At 42.6% G+C, this 23,792-nt stretch overlaps 2 protein-coding genes across 2 annotated transcripts in view; both read left to right on the top strand.

Moving 5' to 3' along the window:
• LOC148103498 (Fc receptor-like B) overlaps window positions 1-23,792 on the top strand; it is a 48,540-nt gene that overhangs the window by 14,863 nt on the left and 9,885 nt on the right. The window contains exon 5 of the mRNA XM_087838806.1: window positions 18,030-18,063. Coding sequence (XP_087694932.1) covers window positions 18,030-18,063 — 34 coding nt within the window. The remainder of the gene's footprint in view (window positions 1-18,029; window positions 18,064-23,792) is intronic.
• LOC118455914 (coxsackievirus and adenovirus receptor-like) lies at window positions 1,058-11,002 on the top strand. Its single transcript, XM_035916117.2, has 3 exons — window positions 1,058-1,160; window positions 9,640-10,002; window positions 10,241-11,002. Exons 1-3 carry the CDS (start codon window positions 1,088-1,090, stop codon window positions 10,378-10,380), a joined length of 576 nt encoding a protein of 191 aa, XP_035772010.2. The 5' UTR covers window positions 1,058-1,087; the 3' UTR covers window positions 10,381-11,002.

Genomic DNA, 23,792 nt, shown 5'->3' with positions numbered 1-23,792 from the left:
AGATCATCTTTGGGCTGCAATTTGTTGCTTTCCTCCCAGCTGATGCTGCCAAAACATTTATAGACGTGTCTGCATTTCTGTCATTCCTGTCACGTGTTCGTGCTAAAAAGTCAATCAAGTTAAAATTGCAGTAATTAAGGATCTATCCAGCTCTACTGTAGAGTAACCTTAGTTTTGTTTTTTTCAGTGATGGATCTGATCCTATGACATCTGGGATTGGCTCTGCCTGCGACCCTGATAAGGATAGACTGAAGAGAATGGATGGATGGAAGTGACAGGTAATTTCAAAGTAAATGTTTCAAACATCTCAACAAATATCAGAAAACATTGTTTCTGATCCATCAGGGATGGACTGTTTCTCATGAAGCGAAACTCAGTGAGAAAAGATGTAAGAAAGAGAACAGGACAGATTAACGATTATTCTTCTCGAAACTAAGGACTGCTTAAGCATTGCTGTTTAATAAACTAGTGCTATGTTACTTTTCATTACTTTTTCAATATATTCAAATTTTAAAAAATGGACCAAGCGATCAGATAACCAAACTCTCAGTGAAAGCTAGCCTAGTCTTAGCTCAGCTTTCATATCGGAGTGTTTGGATTTTATCGAATTTTATCTGCAGTTCACTGAGATATCAAAGTTTCTCTGTGACTTTCAGAAGTTAAACCCCAGTTCCCCATCATCAGATCAGTAAATAAAAACCCAATAATACGAATCTCTGGAACCCAAATCAACCTCACATGACTGCGTCACATAGCAATTTTTCTGCAGTTTTCTCCTGAACGGCAGGCGTCACCACTTAGATAAAAACTCTGCATCAGCTCTTTTATTCCAGTAGAAAAAGTGAAGACAGGAAGTAGAGAACTCAGTTTTTTGTTTTTGCCTTCGTTTCTTTTAATTTCTTTCTCGTCTCGAGCCGTTGCAGCCTCGCCATGATTATAATATATTATAAAATATAGATATAATTGAAAACTATTCAAAAAAAAAAAAAAAAAAAACAACAGAAATTATCGTACACCCTGTCTCCAAGACACGGATGTGACGTCCGCTAATGTTTGGATGGAAGTTTTAGCTAGCTAGGCTACGGAAATGTGTCGCCGAACATCTTTTTTGTTTTTCTCCACTTTGCTGTTTGTCGGTCTCTTCGTGTTTGTATCTGCAGGTGAGATTTAACTATGACAACCCAAAATCACTTTCGCTCTCACATAAAAACTAAGATGAGCGTGAACTATTTTTATGTAACCCGGTAACGAGTTACAGTACGAAATTCAGCTTTCAAATACCACCCGTGAAAATCCCCAATAATCCTGTATTCACCATCCAAGATGGCAGCAGTGCCTGTAAACATTAGTAAAAGCTTGAAATTTAAAATCTTGTTACGCTTATTTAACCTCAGAGGTCTGATGGAGGTCGTGCTGTGACGTCACTCTTGAGCTAACTACCTTCCAGTACGAGTCAGAAAAGAAAAGAAAAAACTATTTATGTTGCTTCTAGCTAAGTGGAGTCCGTGGATGTGGATGGACACCAACGATCTGTTACATGCTGGAGATCTCACTGATTTGTTATTGTCGAGACAACGCCGGTCTCTGCGATTCTTTTGGTCCTGGTAGAGATCACTCTGAGATGTTTCCATGTTTTACACAATCCTTTTATTACCCATTATTCTTACAGATGCATCTGGAGATCAGCACACTGCATTCCTATGCAGTCCTATGCTAAAGGCTGATCTAAAGAACTCCACACAACAGTTACAGTTATAACCTCTGGTCTCCTCCCCCCTACAGTAAACACCCCCACAATGGAAATACACTAGTACAGTGGCCAAGGGTGCTGACACCCTGACCCCCATCTCCTTTTATGGTAGTGCCTGTTTGTCCTTTGTCTGCTCCTCACCCTCAGTAACTCTTGCTTCATGCCCTGGGGGTGGGGGTTGATTGTCCTTCTGCCCTGCACCTCAGTTCTTTGTTCCCATCCAAGGCCTATTTTCTATTTTGTATACTTACACCCATTACCACAATATTATAATGTTGCAAGCAATCACAAACTACATTCTCTTTAACTCTGATCTACATTAAGGAATCTATTCTCAACAATCCCCCTTTTGATCTCTCCAATGAGAGATCACATCACACCTCTCCTTCATCCTGGGGCATAACTGGTTTCCTAAACCTGACCAGACTTGGTGTGAATGCTTTCCTCACTTCCTGAGATAAACTCTGTTTAACTGCTTGAATAGGGTGGTGTGGAGTAGACAACCTTCACTATCTATTCCCTCAGTCTTCTTTTTCCAGCGTGGGGTGAGTCTCTGCGTTCTTCCGTCTCTTCTTTCTTCAGTCTCAGGGGTAGACTACCCTGAGACCTTGCCACAGACCAGGGGATTATTCTGCCCCTGTGGTTGAGGTCTGGGTGTTCTCTGACTCGTCTGAGTCAGGGCTCGATTCCTCCTTTGGTGCTCAAGTTGCTCCTTGCTCCTCGGCTACTGCACACTGGCTCCAGTGGTACCCGGCTTCGCCTTTGCCCTTCAGTCGAACAGCGTGCGATGTCCTGTCCACCAACTCGATTGGTCCTGTCCACCTCGGCTCCAACCACTTTCTTTTAATCACTTTCAGATGTACCCACCAGGCTTCCGACAGTGTGCTTCTTGCAGCAAGCTGTGCTCTCTCTCTTGCTCGCTCTTGAAGCCTTCTCTCCAGGTCTCAGTCTGCATCTTATGGGTGATCTCCTTCTGTCAGTTTGGTCACTGAACCTGTAATTAAAACTTAAAACTACCCCAGCAAACCCCTTTTGCCACATGGTCCTTGCCATGTGTCAATTCAAAACAATTAGAGATGCACAATCAAGTTGCCCATTCTCTCTTAAAAATTCCAGGGCTTCTCCCATGGAGTAGCTCTGCTCCAGGCCTGTAAACCTGTGTTTAAAAAATTGGCCAGTGGTGTTTCCTGTTGCAAATCATGTGATTAAATCATATGATTAACCCTCTGCTGTAGAAAAATGGTGTAGATGTTAGCCCAGTGCATCTTGTATGCACACTTTCTCACAGTGACCTCTGCACTGTAAACAATACAAGGTCATGAATAACACACCGCTGATAAATTCACAGACACAGAAAGTGGCAATTAAAAGGTTAAGTCAGCACGGCCCAAAAGCCCATGCAACCTGTTGCTGTCATCTTTCTGCTCCTGTAAAAAGAAACATAAATACATACATCCACCCTTTTTGCTCTGTGGGTGGAGGTGCAATCTTGCATATTGGTGTCAAGTCAGTCAAGTTTTTGTCAGTCCAGTCAATCCCCGTGTTTATTGCTGATAGCAGAACCTCTTGCGTCGCATTAAGTTCCTACTGCCAGCAATATGACGACATTTCAAAAAGAACAAAAAAAGAATTTTAGAATGGATTACCTCGCGAAATCCTTTTAGGCAGGGACTCATTATCTGATTGCGTCCCAGATAAGTGACTTTCTCCAGAGCCCATTGTAAAGTGGAGAAGCTCAGTTTGCGATAATTTTCAAGCAAAAATTTAGTATAGCGCTTTCAGATCCAATCGTGCAGGCCTGCTTGTAGGAGAGAAAATTGTCAAACAAAACTTTCAGTGCACTGTTAAAAAATAAAAATACCAGAATAACCAAATATATAAAATCGTAGTCTTAGGACTTGTCCCAGAATATTCCTTCTCTAAAAAATAAAACACACCAAATCTAATTGGCAGGTTCAACTTGGTAACAAAAGAAAAATGCATCAGCCAATTAAATCCCCCAAACTTTTCCTAGTCATGCATTTTGTACTTATGTATGTCATTTTATTTACCTCCCCCCTTTTTTCTGAAACAAAACCCCTTTTGCTCCACCTTTTTGTTTCAGAAACACCTAAATAAAATTAAAAATCTCAATCATAGTCAGGCACAGCTAAATCCTAATGCTTGCGAGTTACCATAGGCAACCACGCTGTGTGTTGTTAACCCCTTCTACAGGTACCCTTTTGTGATGTGTGCACTTCCTGTATGATTTTGTGCTACCCCCAGTACATGTTGTGTGCACGTGAGGTGTTGCCTTTCCATTTTGTCCAGCAGTGCACTTGCATACCTCAGTGCTTGTCTTCCTCCCCCTTTTGTGGTGGTCTGGACACTTTTTCAATCCTCCACTTCAAGTCAGTCGTTTGTCTCCCTGGATTCCTTAACCCAATTTGATTCCCCAAACTAAAACAGCAGCCTCTGTCCTCACTTGCTCCTCTCACTCCGTTCTCCAATCCCACTTTGCAGTCCAATGGCAGTCAGTTCGCTTCAGCTTTGTCCTGTGTATTCTCCCACTGTCTCTTTCATTGCCATTTTGCTCCAAACATGGCAAATGTCAAACTCAGACAGTCTCCTGAAAAGTCCTTCACCCACAGTGAAGTTGCAGCTTGCTGGAACTGCATCTCTCCATCCATCCAGTCGTGATGATGGATCTTCTCTTTCTTTCTCTGATGTCATTTGCCCATAGCGCTGCTGGACCTCCATGCTCAAGACTCTGCTGTTGTCTCTTGGACTGCTGTCCACTGTTAATGTTAACTGCACTCCGTGTCTTCAAGAAGAGATTAGCTTCCTTGGAGCTTGCTTTTTCAGGATGAGGACGGGAAGCTGCAAAACAATTCAGCCAAAACTTGGGCTGGGTGTTTCTAATGATCTTTACCTATAATTGTCTTCCGACTGCTGCTTGTGGAGAATTGATCAAGGTCCATCTCCCCACCTGCAAGTGACACACTGAGACAACTTGATCATTCACTGTCCTGGTCTGGAGTCTGTGGACTCCGTGTTTATGTTTAAGTTTATTAACATTCTGTGGTTTTGTTTATTTTGTGTTGTTTCTAATTATCCCTAGTGTTACGTTTGCGTCTGTGTTAGAGTTCAGTTGGTGTGTTTCCTGTTTTATTTTGAAGGTCCGTGTCTCTTTTCAGTGTGTCTAGTTTCACTTCCCCATGTGTTGTAATGTCCAATTAATTCCAGCCGTGTCTCTCTCCTGTCTTAAAAAATCTGAAAGTAAGATTTTAGTTGTTCTTGACTGAGAAAAACAAAACCCTCTTCTTATTATTACTACTTATTTTCATCAACCACACTCCTATTCTGTTTTTCTTTTGTGTCCACTAAGGGCAGCTGGTGACCTGCAGTATCACTCGCTCCCCCAATTGGAGACAGTTCCCCTCTCACAATTCCACACTTTTTTGGTTTTGTTGTTTTTTCTTTTTAATTTTTACCCTTTTTTTTTTTTACCCCATAGTTTTACACCCGCACATCAACCTCTTAATCCACTTCTCCAACCTCTCTTTTCCTTTCTCCCCAACTGCTCTCATCTAGTTGTTGATCAAATTCTCCATATTATTACTATTATTGTTTTGTCAATAATCCCCTGTAATCCGCTCTGTCTCCCCTTTTGTCCCTCAAAGGAACACACACACACACACACACACACACACACACACACACACACACCTCTACTTTGCTCCTCACCTCCATTTTGCCCCTCAGGGCACTTACACACACCTCCTCCATTTTGGTTATCAGGTAGTTTAAACACACACCTACACAACTTTCCTTTGTCCTCAAAGGAGCACCCCCACACACACACCTTTTGTTCTTCAGATTCAGCCACATGCTACTCTCTGCACAATCACACTTTGCAAACCTAAGTTTTCTTAAAACACAAACTCACAACAAAGTAGAATTTAGGGAGGAATATTTAACCAATCTGCTCCCTCGGCCTCAAACCGTTTTATTAGAATTTAGGGAGGAATTTTAACCAATCTACTCCCTTGGCCTCAAACCGTTTTAGTAGAATTCGGGGGTCCTGAACTTCCCAGGCCTCAAACCTAGCTCCAGAAACGCCGTCTGGGCCTATGAATTCGTCAACTCATAGGAGGGGCAGCCACATCCAAGGACAATAGAATTTAGGGAGGAATTTTAACCAATCTGCTCCCTCGGCCTCAAACCGTTTTAGTAGAATTTAGGGAGGAATTTTTAGCCAATCTACTCCCTCGGCCTCAAACCGTTTTAGTAGAATTCAGCTCTGTTCTACACACATCTCTTATCAAAATTTATGGACTTCTGCGTTCAGGACACTTTTGGGTGAAATTTAGCTTAATTCCAATATGCAGATTCGATTAAACAGGTTCTGCTTACCTTGTTTTTTGCCGGCAATACCCTCAGTGTCCATTCCGCTTCAGCCAAGGTCCAAATGGAGATCAACTACCAAGATCCGGGTCACTGGCACCAAATTGTCGAGACAACGCCGGTCTCTGCGATTCTTTTGGTCCTGGTAGAGATCACTCTGAGATGTTTCCATGTTTTACACAATCCTTTTATTACCCATTATTCTTACAGATGCATCTGGAGATCAGCACACTGCATTTCTATGCAGTCCTATGCTAAAGGCTGATCTAAAGAACTCCACACAACAGTTACAGTTATACATTATTCTGTTATTTGTTCTTCTATGTGTAGCTAGCCATACAGCACAATGCTAACACAATAGCACAAAAGTGAAAGTACAGATTACACGTTTTGGGTTTGATACTGTTTGTGTGCACTGCCTCATTTTGTACTTCTATTTGAAAGTAATTCTGACTAAGAAGCAGAAATTGCTGACTTCCCATTTCGGATGGAAGAAGCTACTGATCTGCACTGCTACTGTTTGTGAATTGTTAAATACGCTGCACTCTGAGAACTTGGTCTTGTACTGCAGAGTTCAACATATAGAGGGCAGTGTTGCCAACTCCTCAGTACTGAAATTTGCTATTGGTTGTCCTTTTTTTTAAAATTATTAAACTTTATTAAGAAACAGTATACAGAACATGTATACGCTATTGGTTGTCCTAAAAGTCGCTAAATCACCTAATTTGCATAATTGGTCATGCTAATGTAATCGTAACCTACGTTGTTGGAGACAGAAATAACATCATGGAAGAGACATAAAGTGAGTAAAAAACGTCCAAAAGGCAGTTAGAATTATTTAACTACAAATTACATTTATTTTAGCAATTATTGTGTTTTTTAATGTCACAATTCCAACCCTGCTACCGGCAACAGTGACCCGAAATTGGCACTCTGGGGGAGTTACTCTGTGTGTGTGTGTGTTTGTTAGTTATAAGTTGGCAACACTGATAAAGGGTGTCTTTAAGTTATCTAGATTCATGTACTAGTGATGGGTCGTTCGCGAACGAAATGGCTCTTAGAGCCGACTCTTTGACGTGAACGACGAGAGCCGGCTCCTTATCGCGAGCCGTCACGTGGTTTTTTTTTTTCTTTCTCTCACCCTCTCTCTCGCACTTTTTTTCTGCTTCACTCAGCACGCGAACCTTGTGCTTACCGCTGGGCAGAGGGGGGAGGGGCGGTAGTTACTCTCAGTAGCACAGGAACAGAGCCAGAGGGAGAGAGAGAGAAAGCCAGGGACAACAACGTCACATTAGAAAGGTATAGTAATCATCCACAACTATTTTCAGTTGCGGATGATAAAGGATTCAGAAAGTTTATTCATGCAGGTCCATATGACAGAGAATATGCATGTTCTTTTTGTTTTCATATTTTAATTTATATTTAATTGTGTTGTGGTTTGCAGTGTTTTGTGTTGTTTCACTTTAAATTTGTTTAAAAGGAAAAAGCTGAAAATTTAAATAGTTAAAAGTTGAAATGTGAATAGTTGATTTTTGTATTATATGATTTATTTATTACGTTTTATGTGGAGTGAATAAATAAAAGTATATTTACGGTGGCCCCTAGAGACAAAGCACATACAAACTTCAAATTATGTACGAACTCTGAAGCACGTACAAACTCCAAAACACGTAAAAACTCCAAAACACGTAAAAACACGTACAAACTCCGAAGCACGTAAAAACTCAGAAGCACATAAAAACTCAAAACACGTACAAAAGACAACAGAAGTGCTCCAGGATGCTAGGACACAGTGTTGAGCTTTTGTTACCTACCTACACAAGCCAGCAAGTAGCAACGACCGGATTTGGTGTGTGGTAATAACAGGTAAATGAACATTTTTTTAAATTATTTGAATATATGCCTGTGTACAGGCACTCATATATACACAAACAATACACAAAAATACACACATGCTTTCAATTGTGTAATTTAAGTGATCTAGTAGCTCTGCTTTGGAAGTTCAGTTCATGCTAGAAATGTGTTTTGGAGTTTGTACGTGTTTTGTCTCTAGGGGCCACCGCATATATTTATATATAAAAATATATAAATAAAACCACTTTTTTTTTTTACGTTAGTAATTCCTTTTGTGCATAATTTTATATTATTGTTAATAATAAATTAATTAAAGCAACAAAACAACCCGAAGAGCCGGTTCGGAGCCGGAAGAGCCGGTTCGGAGCCGAAAGAGCCGGCTCTTTTTAGTGAGCCGAACCGTAAGAGCCGGATCTCTAAAAAGAGCCGGTTATCCCATCACTATCATGTACCCAAATACTGTTGATCAGATAGACAAGTAGCATTTTCTTGTGTGGTCATGAAACAGTCGCCAAAAACTACACAAGGATTCACTTACATGTTCACATGAAACAGATGTGTTGGCAACATCAAAACAGTCACAGTGATTAGTGTAACAGCAGCTGATTGTGCAAAGGAAGGATAAACTATACAAGGCTATTAAAAATATGTAAAGGTATACATTAAATCTGCTGTAGATAATTAGCAGATGTAGAGAAAAGGCTCTGTACTGTAGGTCAGTGTAAAACATGCTGTATAAATGTGCGGCACGTTTTGCTCAGTGAGACTGCAGAAGAGCTGTTAATAAAATGTATCCTATTTAAAGGAAGGAAGAAAAGCTCACAAACACTTATTGTGTGAGTTTTAATTCCACAGTTTTATCAGTAAGACACATGAATATGATGGATTATAGTTGAGGCTGGTCTGCTACCTGGATGCTTCTCTGTTCGGTTATTGAAGGAATCAGAATAAGATGTTGGACGTCTATTGACCCTAAAGGACACCATCCCCTCAAAAATAGCAACAGTTGTGTCTAAGACTTTATATTGATGATAATGCTGGACGATTGCTCAGTCAGTAAGTGGGTCTTTCATAGCTGTTTAACTACAAATCTGTTGTACAGAAAACCCCAAATTAACCCTGAAGTTACCAGAGCATGAGGAAATCTAGATTCTTTGTACTGAACATGCCTCGTTTTTCAGTGTTGTCTGTAACTCTCCAGAGCTTTACAAATGAACCACAACTCAAGTTCTTGTGTGTGGTTGCACAAATGTGCATGTGATTAATATCCTTCAGTGTTTAATCACGACAGCTCTGCTCAGCAGGTGGTGGCATCACCTCTGAATAGAGGCAGCTGCAGCAGCAAAGCAGTGGCATCTGTAGGTGCCACTCTAATACTGCTTTTATGCTAAGGTGAGGTAATATGAAGGCAGACGGACGGCTCATCTACCTGCACAGTGTTTGATGTTGATGGAGGCAGTGTATGTGGTACAACCGGTCTGTAGGTAGGTAACAAAGTGAAACATCTTTCTATTATAAGAACTTTTAAATCACTGTCAGTAAAAAATGAGGTTCGACACAAGTGACCTTCACTCTCATTGCTTGGTGTAGAACTGAGTTGTTGTTTTTTGACCTTTAACCTCTCTGCTCTGTGTTGGTTCTTGTTTCAGATCAGAAAATCATCCCAGCTGAACCTGGACAAAAGAACGTCACTTTGCCATGTCGAGCTCCAAACAATAACAACATTATTGTTCTAGACTGGAGCAGAGCTGACCTGGGAGAGAAATATGTGCTTTTGTTCCGCGATGAGCTGTTTGATCCAGAAAACCAGTATCCATCTTTTAAGAACCGGGTGGAGCTGCAGGACAGACAGATGAAGAATGGAGACGTGTCTTTGATTCTGAAGGATGTGACGAGTAATGACACTGGAACATACGAGTGTCGTGTCGTCCAGAGAGGAGCAAAGCGCAGGAAGAGAGCTGTTTTGAAAAATCCCCCCATCAGCATCGTCACCCTAAAAGTTGTTCCTCCAGGTGAGTGAGTAGAGTTGAGTGTGTGTGTGATCAGAGGTGAAGCTGCTTCCTGGTTGTTGATGTTTGTTTCTAAAGATGTTGTTGATGAGACTTTGTAGAAAGCAGCTGGTCTGAGTGATGTGATCAGAGTGCAGTAGATAATGTCTGACAGCAGTTTGAAGAGGAAATGGATTCTGTTCTGTTCTTCACTCATCACCTACCTGACAGCTGACACCTCACACCTGTTTCTCACCTGCAGGTCAGACAGGAGGAGACACAGAGGATGGATCTGTTGTACTGATCGTCGGTCTGATTCTTTCTGCTGTGCTTCTTGTTGCTGCTGTTGGGTTTTTGATCTACAGAAAACATAAACAACAACAGAGTCAGGATTCATATTAGCCTCCTGTTGAATTTCAGCCTGTTTGAAATGTCAGCTTAACAGTGATTCTTGTGCTTTGCTTTCAGTCGTGTCACTTAAAATGTGGAAAGACAGAAATCAGTAATATTAAACATTTAGCAGGTACCTGTCAGACACGTCCAGATTTTGCATTTAATTTACATTTTTCATCAGAAAAGAGGAGAAAGTTGTTTGGAATATAAACAGTATTTTCTGATATTACTCAGGATCCTTTGATCACATGTTGCTGGTGTTTGACTCATTTTAAATGTAATTATATTAAAATGAAACCAAAGAAAAAAAAACATTTCTATGTAGCTGCAGAGTCCAACATTTCCTCCCTTTGACCTGGAATGATTCAGCTTTATTGAACTTTACCTTCCATGAAGGAGACACTTCAGTCTGTTACTGTCCACCTGTTACTTTCCTTTACCTGACAAAGATCCACATGTGTTAGTACTTAATGTGTGTTTTGTTTTTTTGTTTGTTTTATTCCAACATTTCCTGTGGTTGTACTTTGTTTTTGTTTTTTGTTTTTTTAATCAGAAGCTCTGACTTCCTGGAACTGTTGATGCAGATTTTGTCACCTTGAATCAATCCAAAATAAATATAACCATGTGTAAACTGTTTCTGCTTCTCATAATTACAGAACTGCCTCTCAGAGGTAGATTCTGATAATATATCAGAATCGTTGGACAACTGGTCAAATACATTATTCTTCCTCCCTATTACATTGATAAAACAGCCTGTTTTTGATCAACTACCTATACAGTGCAGGCTAACCTGGATGTTAGGAGCTCACAATATGACCTCAAATTTAACTAGTTCTAAAAAGGAGTCCGGCTACTTCACCAGACACAACATAGACACAGTAGTCCTGATGCTCAGTCAAGGGTGATTCTGTTCATCTGGACATTTTCAGTGGGAGAAACGTTTTGTCACTCATCCAAGTGACTTTTTCAGTCTCAGCTGAGTCAGAAATCAGGAAGAGCGTTTATTGCCAAATGTTGAGCAGATCTACAACATTAGGAAATTGCTATGGCACTTTGTGCAAACATACGATAAAACAGACACTTGAATAAAATGAAAATATGTGAAACAGATTAAGATGAGTATATTTAAATATATATATATATATATATGACAGTCTCGGTGTCCGGCAGCCTTGTCTCTGTCAGTGTGCCCTCTTGCAAGTGTTTTGTCTCTAGGGGCCACCGTACTTAGGGACTAGTAAAGTGCTATACAAGTCCAGGCCATTTACTATTCATATGTATGTATATACAGTGTGATGCAAAATGTTACAATAAAAAATGTCAGTTAAATATATCATATAGGAGACACACACAGTGATATTTGAGAAGTGACATTTTTTATTGTGACAACCAATGATTTATACAGGAAAATAATATAATAAACAAGAAAATAATGACAATTAACTAATTAGTTGCCCAAACTTTTGCATCCCATACATATAAATGGTAAATGACCTGGACTTATATAGCGCTTTACTAGTCCCTAAGGACCCCAAAGCGCTTCACACTACATTGCCAAAGGAGGATTGCCAGGATTTATGCTATGTAATGTACTGTTTATTAGATTGTGGAAACCTGCAGTCAGCTGAGGGTGAATGCGTCACTTGGATGAGTGACGAAAGGTTTCCCCCACTGAAAACGCTACGTCCAGATGAACAGAATCAAATTTAGGGATAAACATGTCAGGTCAACCGGCGAGGACTCAATCAATCAGTCAATCAGTCAATCCTGACTGTGCACCATGACAGAACAGTTACCTGTTCCGTTATGGTGCACAGTCTGTATTGAGTCAAAATGAATAAATAATAATTAAATTTAAAAAATCATAATGGAAGGCCAAAACAAAAACATAAAATGTTTTTGACTCCTTTTTAACATTGTCATCAGAAATGATACAAAAACCAAGTAGTTTACAGAGTCTTTCTTTCTCATGGTTTGGGCTTTTCAGCTGTGGCCACACGCTTCATACTTCAAACTCAGTTGTGTTGAAACCTCACTTTGATGACCTGCTTGTATCCATGTTAGTATTTAAAGTCCAACATCTCCCTCTAGTGGCCATATATAAACCATGTGTGAGGATGGTGTTAATGTAACATGTGAATCATAGTGTTCCAGTCAGTCATCAGTGTGTCTCTGCACAGCTGTAATTAAAATGTGTTCAGAGGGCCTCAGTGTCTGAATGGTTCCAGTTCAGCTCCATAACAGCAGCGTCCCTGGTTTGATTCCTGTGTTTCAGCTCATATCTGCCTCTCTCACTGAGGGGGACGTAACTACATGGAAATGGATTTGTTCATCAACCAAACTACAGATCACTGAGAGCAGAGGACATCTGACTTATTTCCGATTATTCTATCCAGCTGTGTAAATTGCCAAATGTCTGAGGAAAGACTGTTTATAATGGAGCACTGTAACAAAAAAATAATTTCCCCCAGGGATCATTAAAGTATTCTGATCTGATTGAAGCTCATTGCATTAAAAGACACATGTTTATAGTTTGTATCTTGCATTTTTGATAAGAATTTAGTTACCCACTGTGTTTGAACCAATAGAAAGCTGGTGCTCAGAGGAAGAGGGCGGGCTTTACTTGGTGTCAGTGAGAGAAATGAAAAAAAGCTCAAATGAGTGAGAAGGACGATGAAGGAAACATCTGTGCTGTGTCTGCTCTGTAAGTAGAATCTCTGTGTTTGTTTGAATTCTTGTACTTTGACTGTCTGCTCTCCTGATAAGTGATGATGGAGGAGAAGACATGAAAAACAAATCAGGCTGAATTCAAGTTCAAAACACCACGAGGACCAACTGCAGGTCTGAACTGACTCTTTATCTTTGCTCAGGAGTCGAGGAAACACAGCAGGCAGTGAAAAGATCAAATTGAAATGAAAGCCTTTATTGTCATTATCCTCTGTATAACAAGATTTTAAAAAAGCTCCATAAAAGTGCACATGTACTTAACACATTATAAAAAATATGCAATAATATGGTAAAATGGTAAATGCCCTGTATTTGTATAGCGCTTTACTAGTCCCTAAGGACCCCAAAGTGCTTTACACATCCAGTCATCCACACATTCACACACTGGTGATGGCAGCTACATTGTAGCCACAACCACCCTGGGGCACACTGACAGAGGCGAGGCTGCTGGACACTAGCGCCACCGCATCCTCTGACCACCACCAGTAGGCAACGGGTGAAGTGTCGTGCCCAAGGACACAACGACCGAGACTGTCCGAGCCGGGGCTCAAACCGGCAATCTTCCAATTACAAGGCGAACTCCCAACTCTTGAGCCACGATCAACAATAATATAACTATACAAATAATATAAATACAAATACACAGCACCGGTGACACAGCCAGCCAGAGAATTATGACACAGACAATTTGAGCACAATTTGTAGTGCAAATTACTTTTGTGCAAGTTTGAGCTTTGGGGAAGAAGCTATATCTGAGTCTGTTTGCTCTAGCCTGTATGGATCTGATCTGCCACAGGGCAGTAGGTTAAAAAGATGGTTGTATACTTGAAGATGTTTCTGGCCCTGCTGAGACAACGGGAGTTATAGATGGCAGACAAGAAGGGAAGGGGCAGCCAATGGTTTTTCTTGCTGTGTTTACCACCGTCTGCAGTCTCTTCCTGTCTGCCTTCATGCAGCTAGCTTGCCACACTGCCACTGCATAAGTCAGCAGGCTCTCGGTGGTGCATCTGTAGACAGTCACCAGCAGTGGGGAGCTTAGTTGCTCCTTCCTGAGCACCCTTAGAAAGTGTAGTCGGTGCTAGGCCTTCTTAACCAGCGCTGTGGTGTTAAATTTTAAGGATTTCACTCGCTCTACACATTCACCGTTGATGGGCAGGGGGGCAGGGGCATTTCTGTTTTGCCTGAAGTCAAGGATGATGTTAGGGTCAAATTAATTAATGTTGTCAGTTCTTGCACATGCATAGACATGCATACACATGCACAATGCCTCGTCTTTTGTAACCATTGATTAGGGGGCTTAGGGTTAGGGTTAGGGTTGGGGGGGTTACGGTGGGAGGTGCTTGTGTTGTATTGTGTATTGTAACAGTTTACAACAGCAGCGAGGAGAGCTGCTCTTTGAAGGACTTCAGCTGGAGACAGGTGAGGAGTATTAAGCTCCACTGCCTGGTTCTGACCAAGCCGTCCCTCGTTAGCGAGTAAAAGACCGGTTGAAGATGTTCTGTCTTGGTTTCATATTTTGTGAGGAATAAGTCTCTAAACTAGCGGGGTCCGTGGAAACACAGACTCAACAGATGAGTTCCTTGGTCTTGGAGATGTTAAATGAGAGGTTGTTTAATGCACACTATTCTCCAAGTTTCAGGACCTAATCTCTGTAAGCCGCTTCATTTCCCCTGTGATCTGCCCCACCACCGTTGCGTCATTGGCAAATTTGTCAATGATGTTCTCTGGGAGAGTGGGACTGCAGCCAGATGTGTAGAGGGAGTAGAGTAGTGTCCTTAGTACACAACCCTGGGGAGAGCTGATGCTGAGAGTGCGAGGGGAAGAGAGGTCAGGATCCAGATTCACTCGCTGGGATCGGTTGACCAAAAAAGTGGCGGGAGCCACCCCTTGCTCTTGGATAGAGGATGTACAAATTAGTCTTTCAGTCGTTCACTCATTATGTGGACACAGCTCTATAGTGAAAACATGGGTTTACTGTGGTATTTAAAAGTTGTAGTACTGACCTGTACTGACTATAACAGGTCTGATAAACTTGAGCTCTACTGTGACCCCGAAGTCGATAATTCTGCAAAAGAAGAGAACACAACATGTTGTTGTAGAAAATCAGAAAAGTGAGTTTGTGTGTTTGTCAGCTGTTTGTGTGGAGTTGTTCTTTATGTTCACCTCAAATCAACCTGAGTATCATTTCTCTTTAGTTCTGATGTCACTGCTGAGCTGCACAACAAACCAAGGTCAGTAACCTTCTTCTGTCACAGTTTAAACCTGAGAAATGCTCAATGATATGACCTGATTGGGGTCATGTTGGTAGATATCAAATATAAAAGTGCTGAAATGAAAAAATGTAAGAAAATATTCACAGATGATCAGAAATGGGCAGTAACGTGGATTACAGTACCTCAGACTGTAATCTGAATACTTTTTTCAAGTAACGAGTAAAGTAAGGGATTACTATTGCAAAAAATATAATTAGATTACTGTCACTTTCCCGTAAGCACACTGCGTTACTGCGTTAATAAAACCGTGATTTTTTTTGCAAGAGTGTCTTATGACAGTGACGTAAGCAAGTGCGACGTTCGGATCAACAGCTGTGTGCAGATCAACAATGGATAATATATCGAGTGCGGGAGAGAGTTTGAGCATGCAGCGTTTAAAACGTGGAAGTACTGACCTTACTTCTCTCCCATCGCTCTCCTCCTGCTTCTGCTTCTCTCCACCCCAGGGAAAAGGGTAACACCACCTGGGTCTGGGTGCAGTTTCCTCCTCCAGGGGCAAGGGTACCTAGACCTGGGGCTTAGAGTGTGATTGTGTGTACAGTGTCTCTCTATGTCTGTCTCCACGTTGGTTGAGTGTTGAGTAATTGCATATGAGAGCATGAGGGTGGGAATGGATGTTTGTATCTGTGTGTGCCTGTATGTCTTTGTCTATATGTCAGGTTGGGTATCAGACGCCACTTCTCTAGGGACATCTCAGACCCTCCAAGGTATGGAGGCCTATCTCCCCCCCCCCCCACTTCCCCTGCCAGTGGCAGACGCCTTCAGACATCGGTGCGTTGGTGGTTCTTTGTGTCCAGGGATGGGCATCCAGGTACACACCGGCTCACTCCTGGTGGCTGCTCGCCGGGGCCTGGAGCCTGGGGTTCACTCGGGCCACTTCAGAGGTGGGGTGCCCTCGGCCTCTCGGCCTGGGGCTCGGTCACTCTGACACAGCTGGCTGCCGGCGGAGCTCACGGACATGTCACTGCAACCCCCCTGGCTTCTGCTCCGTGGCTGCTGAATGACCCCTCATCTGGGACTCTCCTCAGCTCTTTCTGGGATAGTGGTGCAGCTGCCCCTCTGTTGGTCTTCCTTGGTCTCTTGTGTTCTGGGGGCCTCTGGATGTCTGGAGTCTTGATCTCCTCTATACCTTCATGTCCTGGAGGACGGGGGCTGTGGCCCCCCCCACACCCTCTAGCAGATCATTACATGAAGGAACCTTTTAAAAAAAAACAAGCGCGTCCATGCTCACAGGTGTACACACGGGTGTTCACACATACAAACTACACCCTTTTTGGCTCCTACCTCAAAGCACACTGTGCGCTGTCGATCTTACGTGCTGCACAATAATGTTTAATATTTACTAGTGTGTGTGAATGGGTGGATTACTGGATATGTAAAGCGCTTTGGGGTCCTTAGGGACTAGTAAAGCGCTATATCAATACAGGCCATTGACCATTTAATGTTATATTCTCATAGATCATCGTGATGTTGTTTATTATATTGCTCTTTTTTTCTGCTTGTTTTCTCTTTTTTCTTTCTAAACAGGTGATCCAGGTGATTGATATATGTATTTTTTGTCTGTTTGTTTTATTGGTTTTTGTTTTTTGCCCATTATCACCGTTCCTCTTCCCCGCTGTTTTTCTTTCCCACTTTCTTTCTCCCTTTTCTTTTCCTCATTCAAGTCTGTCCCGTATTTAGCAAGTGAAAATAAAATAAATAAAAAAAACAATAAAAGGTGAATCAAATAGACCGTTACGGAAAGGCTGGGATGGTCTATTTGGTAAAGTAAATCCGTTGGGCATCTTTCTTCACCTTTAGACAATAATTCTGATGGCAAAACAACCAAACAGGACAGGATAAAAAAAAAGTAACTTGACCAACACTGCAGATAACATGTCACTGTTTAAACCTGATAAATGCTCACTGATATGACCTGATTGGGTTCATATTTCACAATGTAAAGTTTAACAGATCATCAGTTTTTCATTTTAACCCTCACAGCTCGTCTGACTGTGAGTCCCAGCAGCTCTCAGATCTTTGAAGGAGACTTTGTGTCTCTGAGCTGTGAGGAGGACGACAGCTCTGCTGGATGGACTCTGAGGAGAAACACAAGCAATTTACAGAGGACTCAGTGTGGAGCAGAATGGGGAAAACCAGCTAATTCTTCCTGTAACATGAGCTACATCTTAACACAGGACAGTGGAGTTTACTGGTGTGAGTCCAGAGAGGGTGCCATCAGTAACATGGTTAACCTGACAGTCACTGGTAAGCTGAGTGTGTGGAGTTAGTGTTGATGAAGCTGTGTGTAAATGGATGAAATGCTGTAGTTTGTCTCTGTGTTGAGGTGGATCAGTGATCCTGCAGAGTCCTGTCCTCCCTGTGATGGAGGGAGATGACGTCACTCTGCTCTGTAAAACAAAGACCACTCCCTCCAACCTCCCAGCTGCTTTCTATAAAGATGGCTCCCTCATCAGGAAGCAGCCTACAGGTCACGTGACCATCCAGCATGTTTCCAGGTCTGATGAAGGCCTCTACAAGTGTGACATCAGCGGTCATGGAGAGTCTCCATCCAGCTGGATCACTGTCACAGGTGACACACTCACCTGTCTGTGTTTCTGCAGCTTTCAACATTCACAATGTGACGACAACTTAATGACTGTGTTTGCTTTATTTTAGACAAACACACCACCACACCTCCACCTACATCCACATCTCCACCTACATCCACACCTCCTCCTGGTTTCTCTATCACACCTGTGATGTCATCTGTTGGATCAGTCTGTTTTGTGATTCTACTGGTGTTACTGGTTCTGCTGGTGAAACGATGTGTTCACAGGAAATCTGAAGGTGAGACTCAGAATTTTGGAATTTACAATTGGGGTTTTTGTTTGCTTAATCTTTAATTTTGATTACATGTCTTTGATGGTAGAGTTAAACATGAACAGCAACATCAACATATCAAATAGTGAAAAACAGCCAGTCAAACAGAGGAAATATTTTTGTAGTTTTAAAAACTGTGTTTTGCACTGATTTCTGGTTGATGCTTGCCTCAGTGTCGGTCAGCTTGTAAGCTTGTAAGCAGGTAGATGTAGGTGTATATGTGGCCCTACTGGGAACTACTCACTGGTAGTAAAACAATGCACAACACCACATGGACTGGACTTTTTGCTTGGTTGCCACACTCCCACTACCCCACCCATTCTGCCAGTGAGGCGTATGAATTTGCTTTCCAGTCCAGCAGGTGGTGCATCACTGAAAGCACATATAAGGAATCCTATGAAATTCCAAACACAACAAAATAAAAAATTTGAAACCTTTCTAACAGCTGCCCTCAAATGTATATAGTACTTGAATATTTGAAATATTCAAATGAAATGGGCAGCACGGTGGCACGGTGGTTAGCACTGTTGCCGCACAGCAAGAAGGTCCTGAGTTCAATTCCACCATCAGGCCAGGGTCTTTCTGTGTGGAGTTTGTGTGGGTTCTCTCCGGGTACTCCGGCTTCTTCCCACCGTCCAAAGACATGCAGCTTGTGGGGATAGGTTAATTGGAAAATCCAAATTGCCATTAGGTGTGAATGGTTGTCTGTCCCTGTATGTTGGCCCTGCGACAGACTCGCGACCTGTCCAGGGTGTACCCCGCCTCTCGCCCTATGACAGCTGGGATAGGCTCCAGCACCCCCCGCGACCCTGAAAAGGAGAAGCGGATGGATGGATGAATATTTGAAATGCTCTCAGGTTTGAGTTCAGTCTCTGGTTAACAACCTGTGACAGTAATCCACCTGGCTACCCCATTAGCAAATGGCTGGGGGTCTCTGGATCAAGATAAGAAACACTGGAGGATATATAGCCTGATGGCTTTGAATTTAGAATGCCCTCCAGTTCAATCAACAGATTCCTAAGAACATCTTCAGCCACAGGTTGGATACCAACAGTTACATAGAACATTGTCTTAATAGAGTAATTTTCCCTTCCCACAAACCACCAAAGTGTGGGGCACTAGGTGTGTTAAATTTAAAGTAAATCTTCTGCTTGGTAAGGATCTGTTGCAAACTGGCGGATCACTCAGTAATTGCTTTCTGTAGCTCCCTTTTATCCCCCCAAAAGTTAATGCCTCAATCTGAGATAATCCCTGTGGGTGCTCCTTTGTGAGCAATAAATGTTCTTAGGGCCATGAGGCAAGAATCAATATCAGTATGGTTTAGAAGGTCAAGATGTACAGCTCTAGCTGTCAAGCACTTGATGCCCCATCTCTTTTCAGTCCTTTGTCAGATCTTAACCCTGAATGGGCCAAAGCAGTCTGCCTGAGTGAGGTAAAGAGGAAGTCTGGTAGGTCAGTCATCTGTGGAAAACCAGGCTACAACCATTATTTGCAGTAATTGCAGTTGGATTAATAACGGTGGAGAACCTTCTTCCTCATAATACCCAGAATGCTCAGTTGATATCTGCAAAAAGTCTCTCGGGTCCAGGTGACATAAGCACTGGTCATAATCCTTGATGAGAAGCTTTGTAAAGGAGTTGTTTGGGTCCAGTACATTAGGGTGTCTAGAGCTCTGCAGTTTCTGAACTAAACTTTGTTTGTCTGGGAACTTTAACTAAGAAGGCAGATTTCCACAGTTCTTAAGTATTTTTTCCTCTGGGTTAGAAAACGTTTTAACTGGCCAGCTGTCTTGGTCATGGAAAAGAAAGGAGCCCTGACTCGACCTGTTTAGTTCAGCCAGCTCTTTAAAGGTTCTTTCTCTGGTGATTTCATTATCGGGGTTTCTGGCTGAATTAACATACCTCCATGCATATGGGTCTGTCAGGTCTTGATCTTCATCTAGCTGTGCCCCTGTCACAGCAGTGCAAAGCTCCAGGCGAGGGATGGATGACTTTATTTTGGCCATAGACAGTTTTTAGGGATGCAACTGACTCATAGGCCTCTTAGAAGCATCACATTAGGCATGACTGGCTAATGAAAAGGGGAGTTTATCAACAGAGGGTTCCATTGACAATCACTACCGAATTCAATCACATCCTTGCCAGGAAGACTCCTTTTACAAGAGTCAGCCTGTATGCAGTCCTTCCTGCTACCTCTATTCATTATTAGTCCTTCAAGCTGGATGTCGTATCTTTTCCTAGAATCTGAAGAAGCTTTTCAATATGCAGGCAATCTTCTCTCAGGCAGAAGCACTCAGCCAAATACACCCACATGCCTGTCAGGATTGATATTTTTTATATTGTTATTTATGCTTAGAAATATGTAATCATTTGTATGCGGATAAAATATCTTATCCTTTTTAGGTCTGATAAGATTCTGTGTGCATTTGTGTACCATGAGATGGGAGGAAGCAGCCTCAATGTTATAATTTCCATTACAGCTTTAGAAACTAGACTGTTCTGTTCTATTAAAGTGGAAGACTTCACACCTTTAAGTGGTCATTTGAGATATGACCTGTTGCAAGTTCCTGTTTTTATAGTTTAGCAAGACACTCACTTCTGCTATTGTGGCATGACACACGTTGTCATGCCAAAATACATCATACAATGCAGCGCCTGCATTAAAAGGAAGATATCATGCCTTGTATGGTGTCAAGAAGTGACACACACATGCACGCAGGCGTATACTTTGCTGACACACACACATGCCTGCTTAAAACCTGTTACATGGTTAACTGAATTATGTGTAACCTCTGTTGTCAATAAAAGAGTGGAGTTGCTTGGACAGGCAAGTGGCAAGACTGAACTCCATGAAGCTCCCCTTGCAAGTGAAACGTGCTCTGGTGTCTGTGTGGCTGCTTTCAGTGATCTGAGAATAGGCTACAGATATGGTGAGCATCCCATACCCCTTTACACAGCAAATCAAGTTCCAGTAACTAAGGAAATGAAACAAATCAGGTTGGAGAAAGGAGCCCAGAAGGCAACTCCATCATCCTCTAGAGCCTCAAGCCCTATGAGTCAAAGTTGATGAGAAACTTTGGACTCACTTTAATGCAGCTGATGAATCCCCTCTAGAAACACTGCCTCTAGTGAAGGTGCAGGAATTGGACACACAACCTTATCTTTCCTCTTCTGCTATTCCATTCCTACACCCTGACTGCCTGCCACAGTCATCTCCCTACTATCAGCAGTGTGAAAGAGCCCCAGGAGTCACCTCAGGAGTGAATCAGCCAGTATGGGTTAAATGTGATTCTCAGGAGCAGACAGGGATCACATCCTAATCCTACTGCAACCTGTTTTAGTCAATAATGGTCTCACAATCATTCCTCCAGAGTAGGGAAGGCCATACACTCCTGATAACTTCTACCACTGCACCGTCAGCAGCATTGTGTGAGTGTCCCCGTCACTGCCCTCTGTCCCCCAAACCCAACTCATCAAAGTTTCTTGAAACAACTAACTTGTCTTAGTCGGGGAGCAGGGTTATGGACAAGTTAGCTCCTAATTTGAAAAATGTTGAGTGAATTTAAAAGACCAGGTGGTATCAGTGACACCAAGTAAGCCACCACCGTCTATAGGCCAAAAAGTAGCCTCTATGTCATATTGTGATCATCCTTCTGTTACATGATCAGATCTGACATTATCCTATCACTACAAGTCTCTGTGTAGCCTCATTCAGCCCCCTATACTAGTAAATCAACCCACTTCTGTCACTAGCAGATTGAACCACTCAGACATCGCATCAGCGATCACACTGCGCCTGCATTAAAAGGAAGAACTAGGTCCTGGCTGTTTGTTGATGTTGTTGGTATGCATCTGGAAGTGAACAACAACCGGGCTGGGAAGCGTTGCAATGCAGTCGACACCATGTGTTTTTTTACAGTGGTGTAAACTCCAGGACTGGGGCATGGCGGAACTGCGACCAGGCCAGGCAGGGGAAGGGAGGCAGCGACATGGAGTGAGCAGGCGGTGGAGCAGCTGCAAGACCAATACGAGCCCCAGGTACAGAAGATCACAAGTCTGGCAGCTTGGATTGGTTGCTTGCAGACACCGCTGCCGGGCCCACCGGTATCCCTCAGCTGTGTGGGAGTGGCGGGTGTCTAGTCTACTCCTGCACCCTTGCCGGTCCCTAGGGTGAGGCCCGTCAAGACCCAGCCTTCCTCCACCCCTGTACCCACTACTCGGGTGGGAGCAGCGTGTCTCAGAAGGTGCCTGCACCCGTAGCAGGTGCCTGCACCTCTTCTTGCCTCCCAGAGGAAGGCAGTAAAGCAACCTCCATGTCCACCACCTGCTCAGCCTGACCCGCTGGACAGCGCAATAGAGGAACCTGCATGGCCTGAGACAGAGGTCGGGGAAGCCAAGGAACCTGCTCGGCCTGAGATAGTGGAAAGAGCAAGGGAGAGTCCTGCTGCACTAGAGCCGGAGGTCGGTGGCAGGGACAGTCCTGCTTGGTCGCCTGCCACGCTGCCTGGGAGCCTCGGCCCAAGACTACGACTGCTGTGCTGCCGCCCCTTGCCATGTAGGCTGCCTCCAGTATAGCTCTGTTGCCCCTGCTGGACATGCAGGTGGCCCCTGGACCCACCTCATCACAGAGATATTGCCAGCTGCATGAGCTAGCTTTTATGACGATTGGTGATGAGATAGATTTATCAGACATTTGATGGGGAGACAATGGAGTATTTGCTTTATGAATCAGGCCTCTCGTTGTGATGCTCAATACTCTTGAGCCAGACAGTGAAGCTATGGAGCGACTTCTGAGGAAGTTGGTAGGTAAGATGAGGTTTTCCAGACAGATAGGCCACCAACATGGAAGAATGTACATCTTCTTTGACCTATCAGAATTGTCAAACATGCACTAACATTACTATAAACCCTCATGTTAGTGCGAAGAAATACTCATGAACAGGAAAAGACTGAAACAAGGTCATGGATGAGATCGGAAACTATCACTTCCTGCCAGTACTATTTATTTATTTTTCAGGGTTAAACTTTATGCTTCTAACTTTTAATAGACTCTTTTTGTTTTACTTCTTTTGTCCAGAATGTATCAACGTTATCATCTTAATCCAGTGTAGTTTTTTTGTCATGTGTTTAATGTTGCTCGTTGTGTGTTCGACTGTGTTTGTGGTCTGTGGTTAACAGAAGCTAACAGCTCTGCAGTCGTCCAACATCCTGTCTCAGATTTTAAAAAAGTTGCAGGTGTGAAACCACAGTTAAACTCATTTCTATTTATCTAAGTGTCTCTATTTAAATTCCAAATGTAACTTTTAAAAACTTAACTTTTATATAGTTTGTGAGTTTCTGATATGTTGATCGAATGCAAGCATCATTGTGAAAAGTAGTCATGTTTTCTATGTAAATGCTATTGTCCACTTCTAATGATCCACATGCTTTTTCTGTAGACATTTCTGTAACAACAGAGCTGTCTTTACAATCAGCTCTGCTATCAACTGTATGACCTACAGTGATGTCTTCCTTATTTGTTTTATTCTGTAGAGAGTGCTGTAATCCACTCAGCAGTCAG

Source organism: Neolamprologus brichardi, chromosome 3 (genome assembly GCF_056152115.1).
Source record: "Neolamprologus brichardi isolate AB-2024 chromosome 3, ASM5615211v1, whole genome shotgun sequence".
Classification (NCBI taxonomy): domain Eukaryota; kingdom Metazoa; phylum Chordata; class Actinopteri; order Cichliformes; family Cichlidae; genus Neolamprologus; species Neolamprologus brichardi.
The sequence above is the reverse complement of the archived record's forward strand: the minus strand, read 5'-3'. Positions and strand labels throughout refer to the sequence as shown.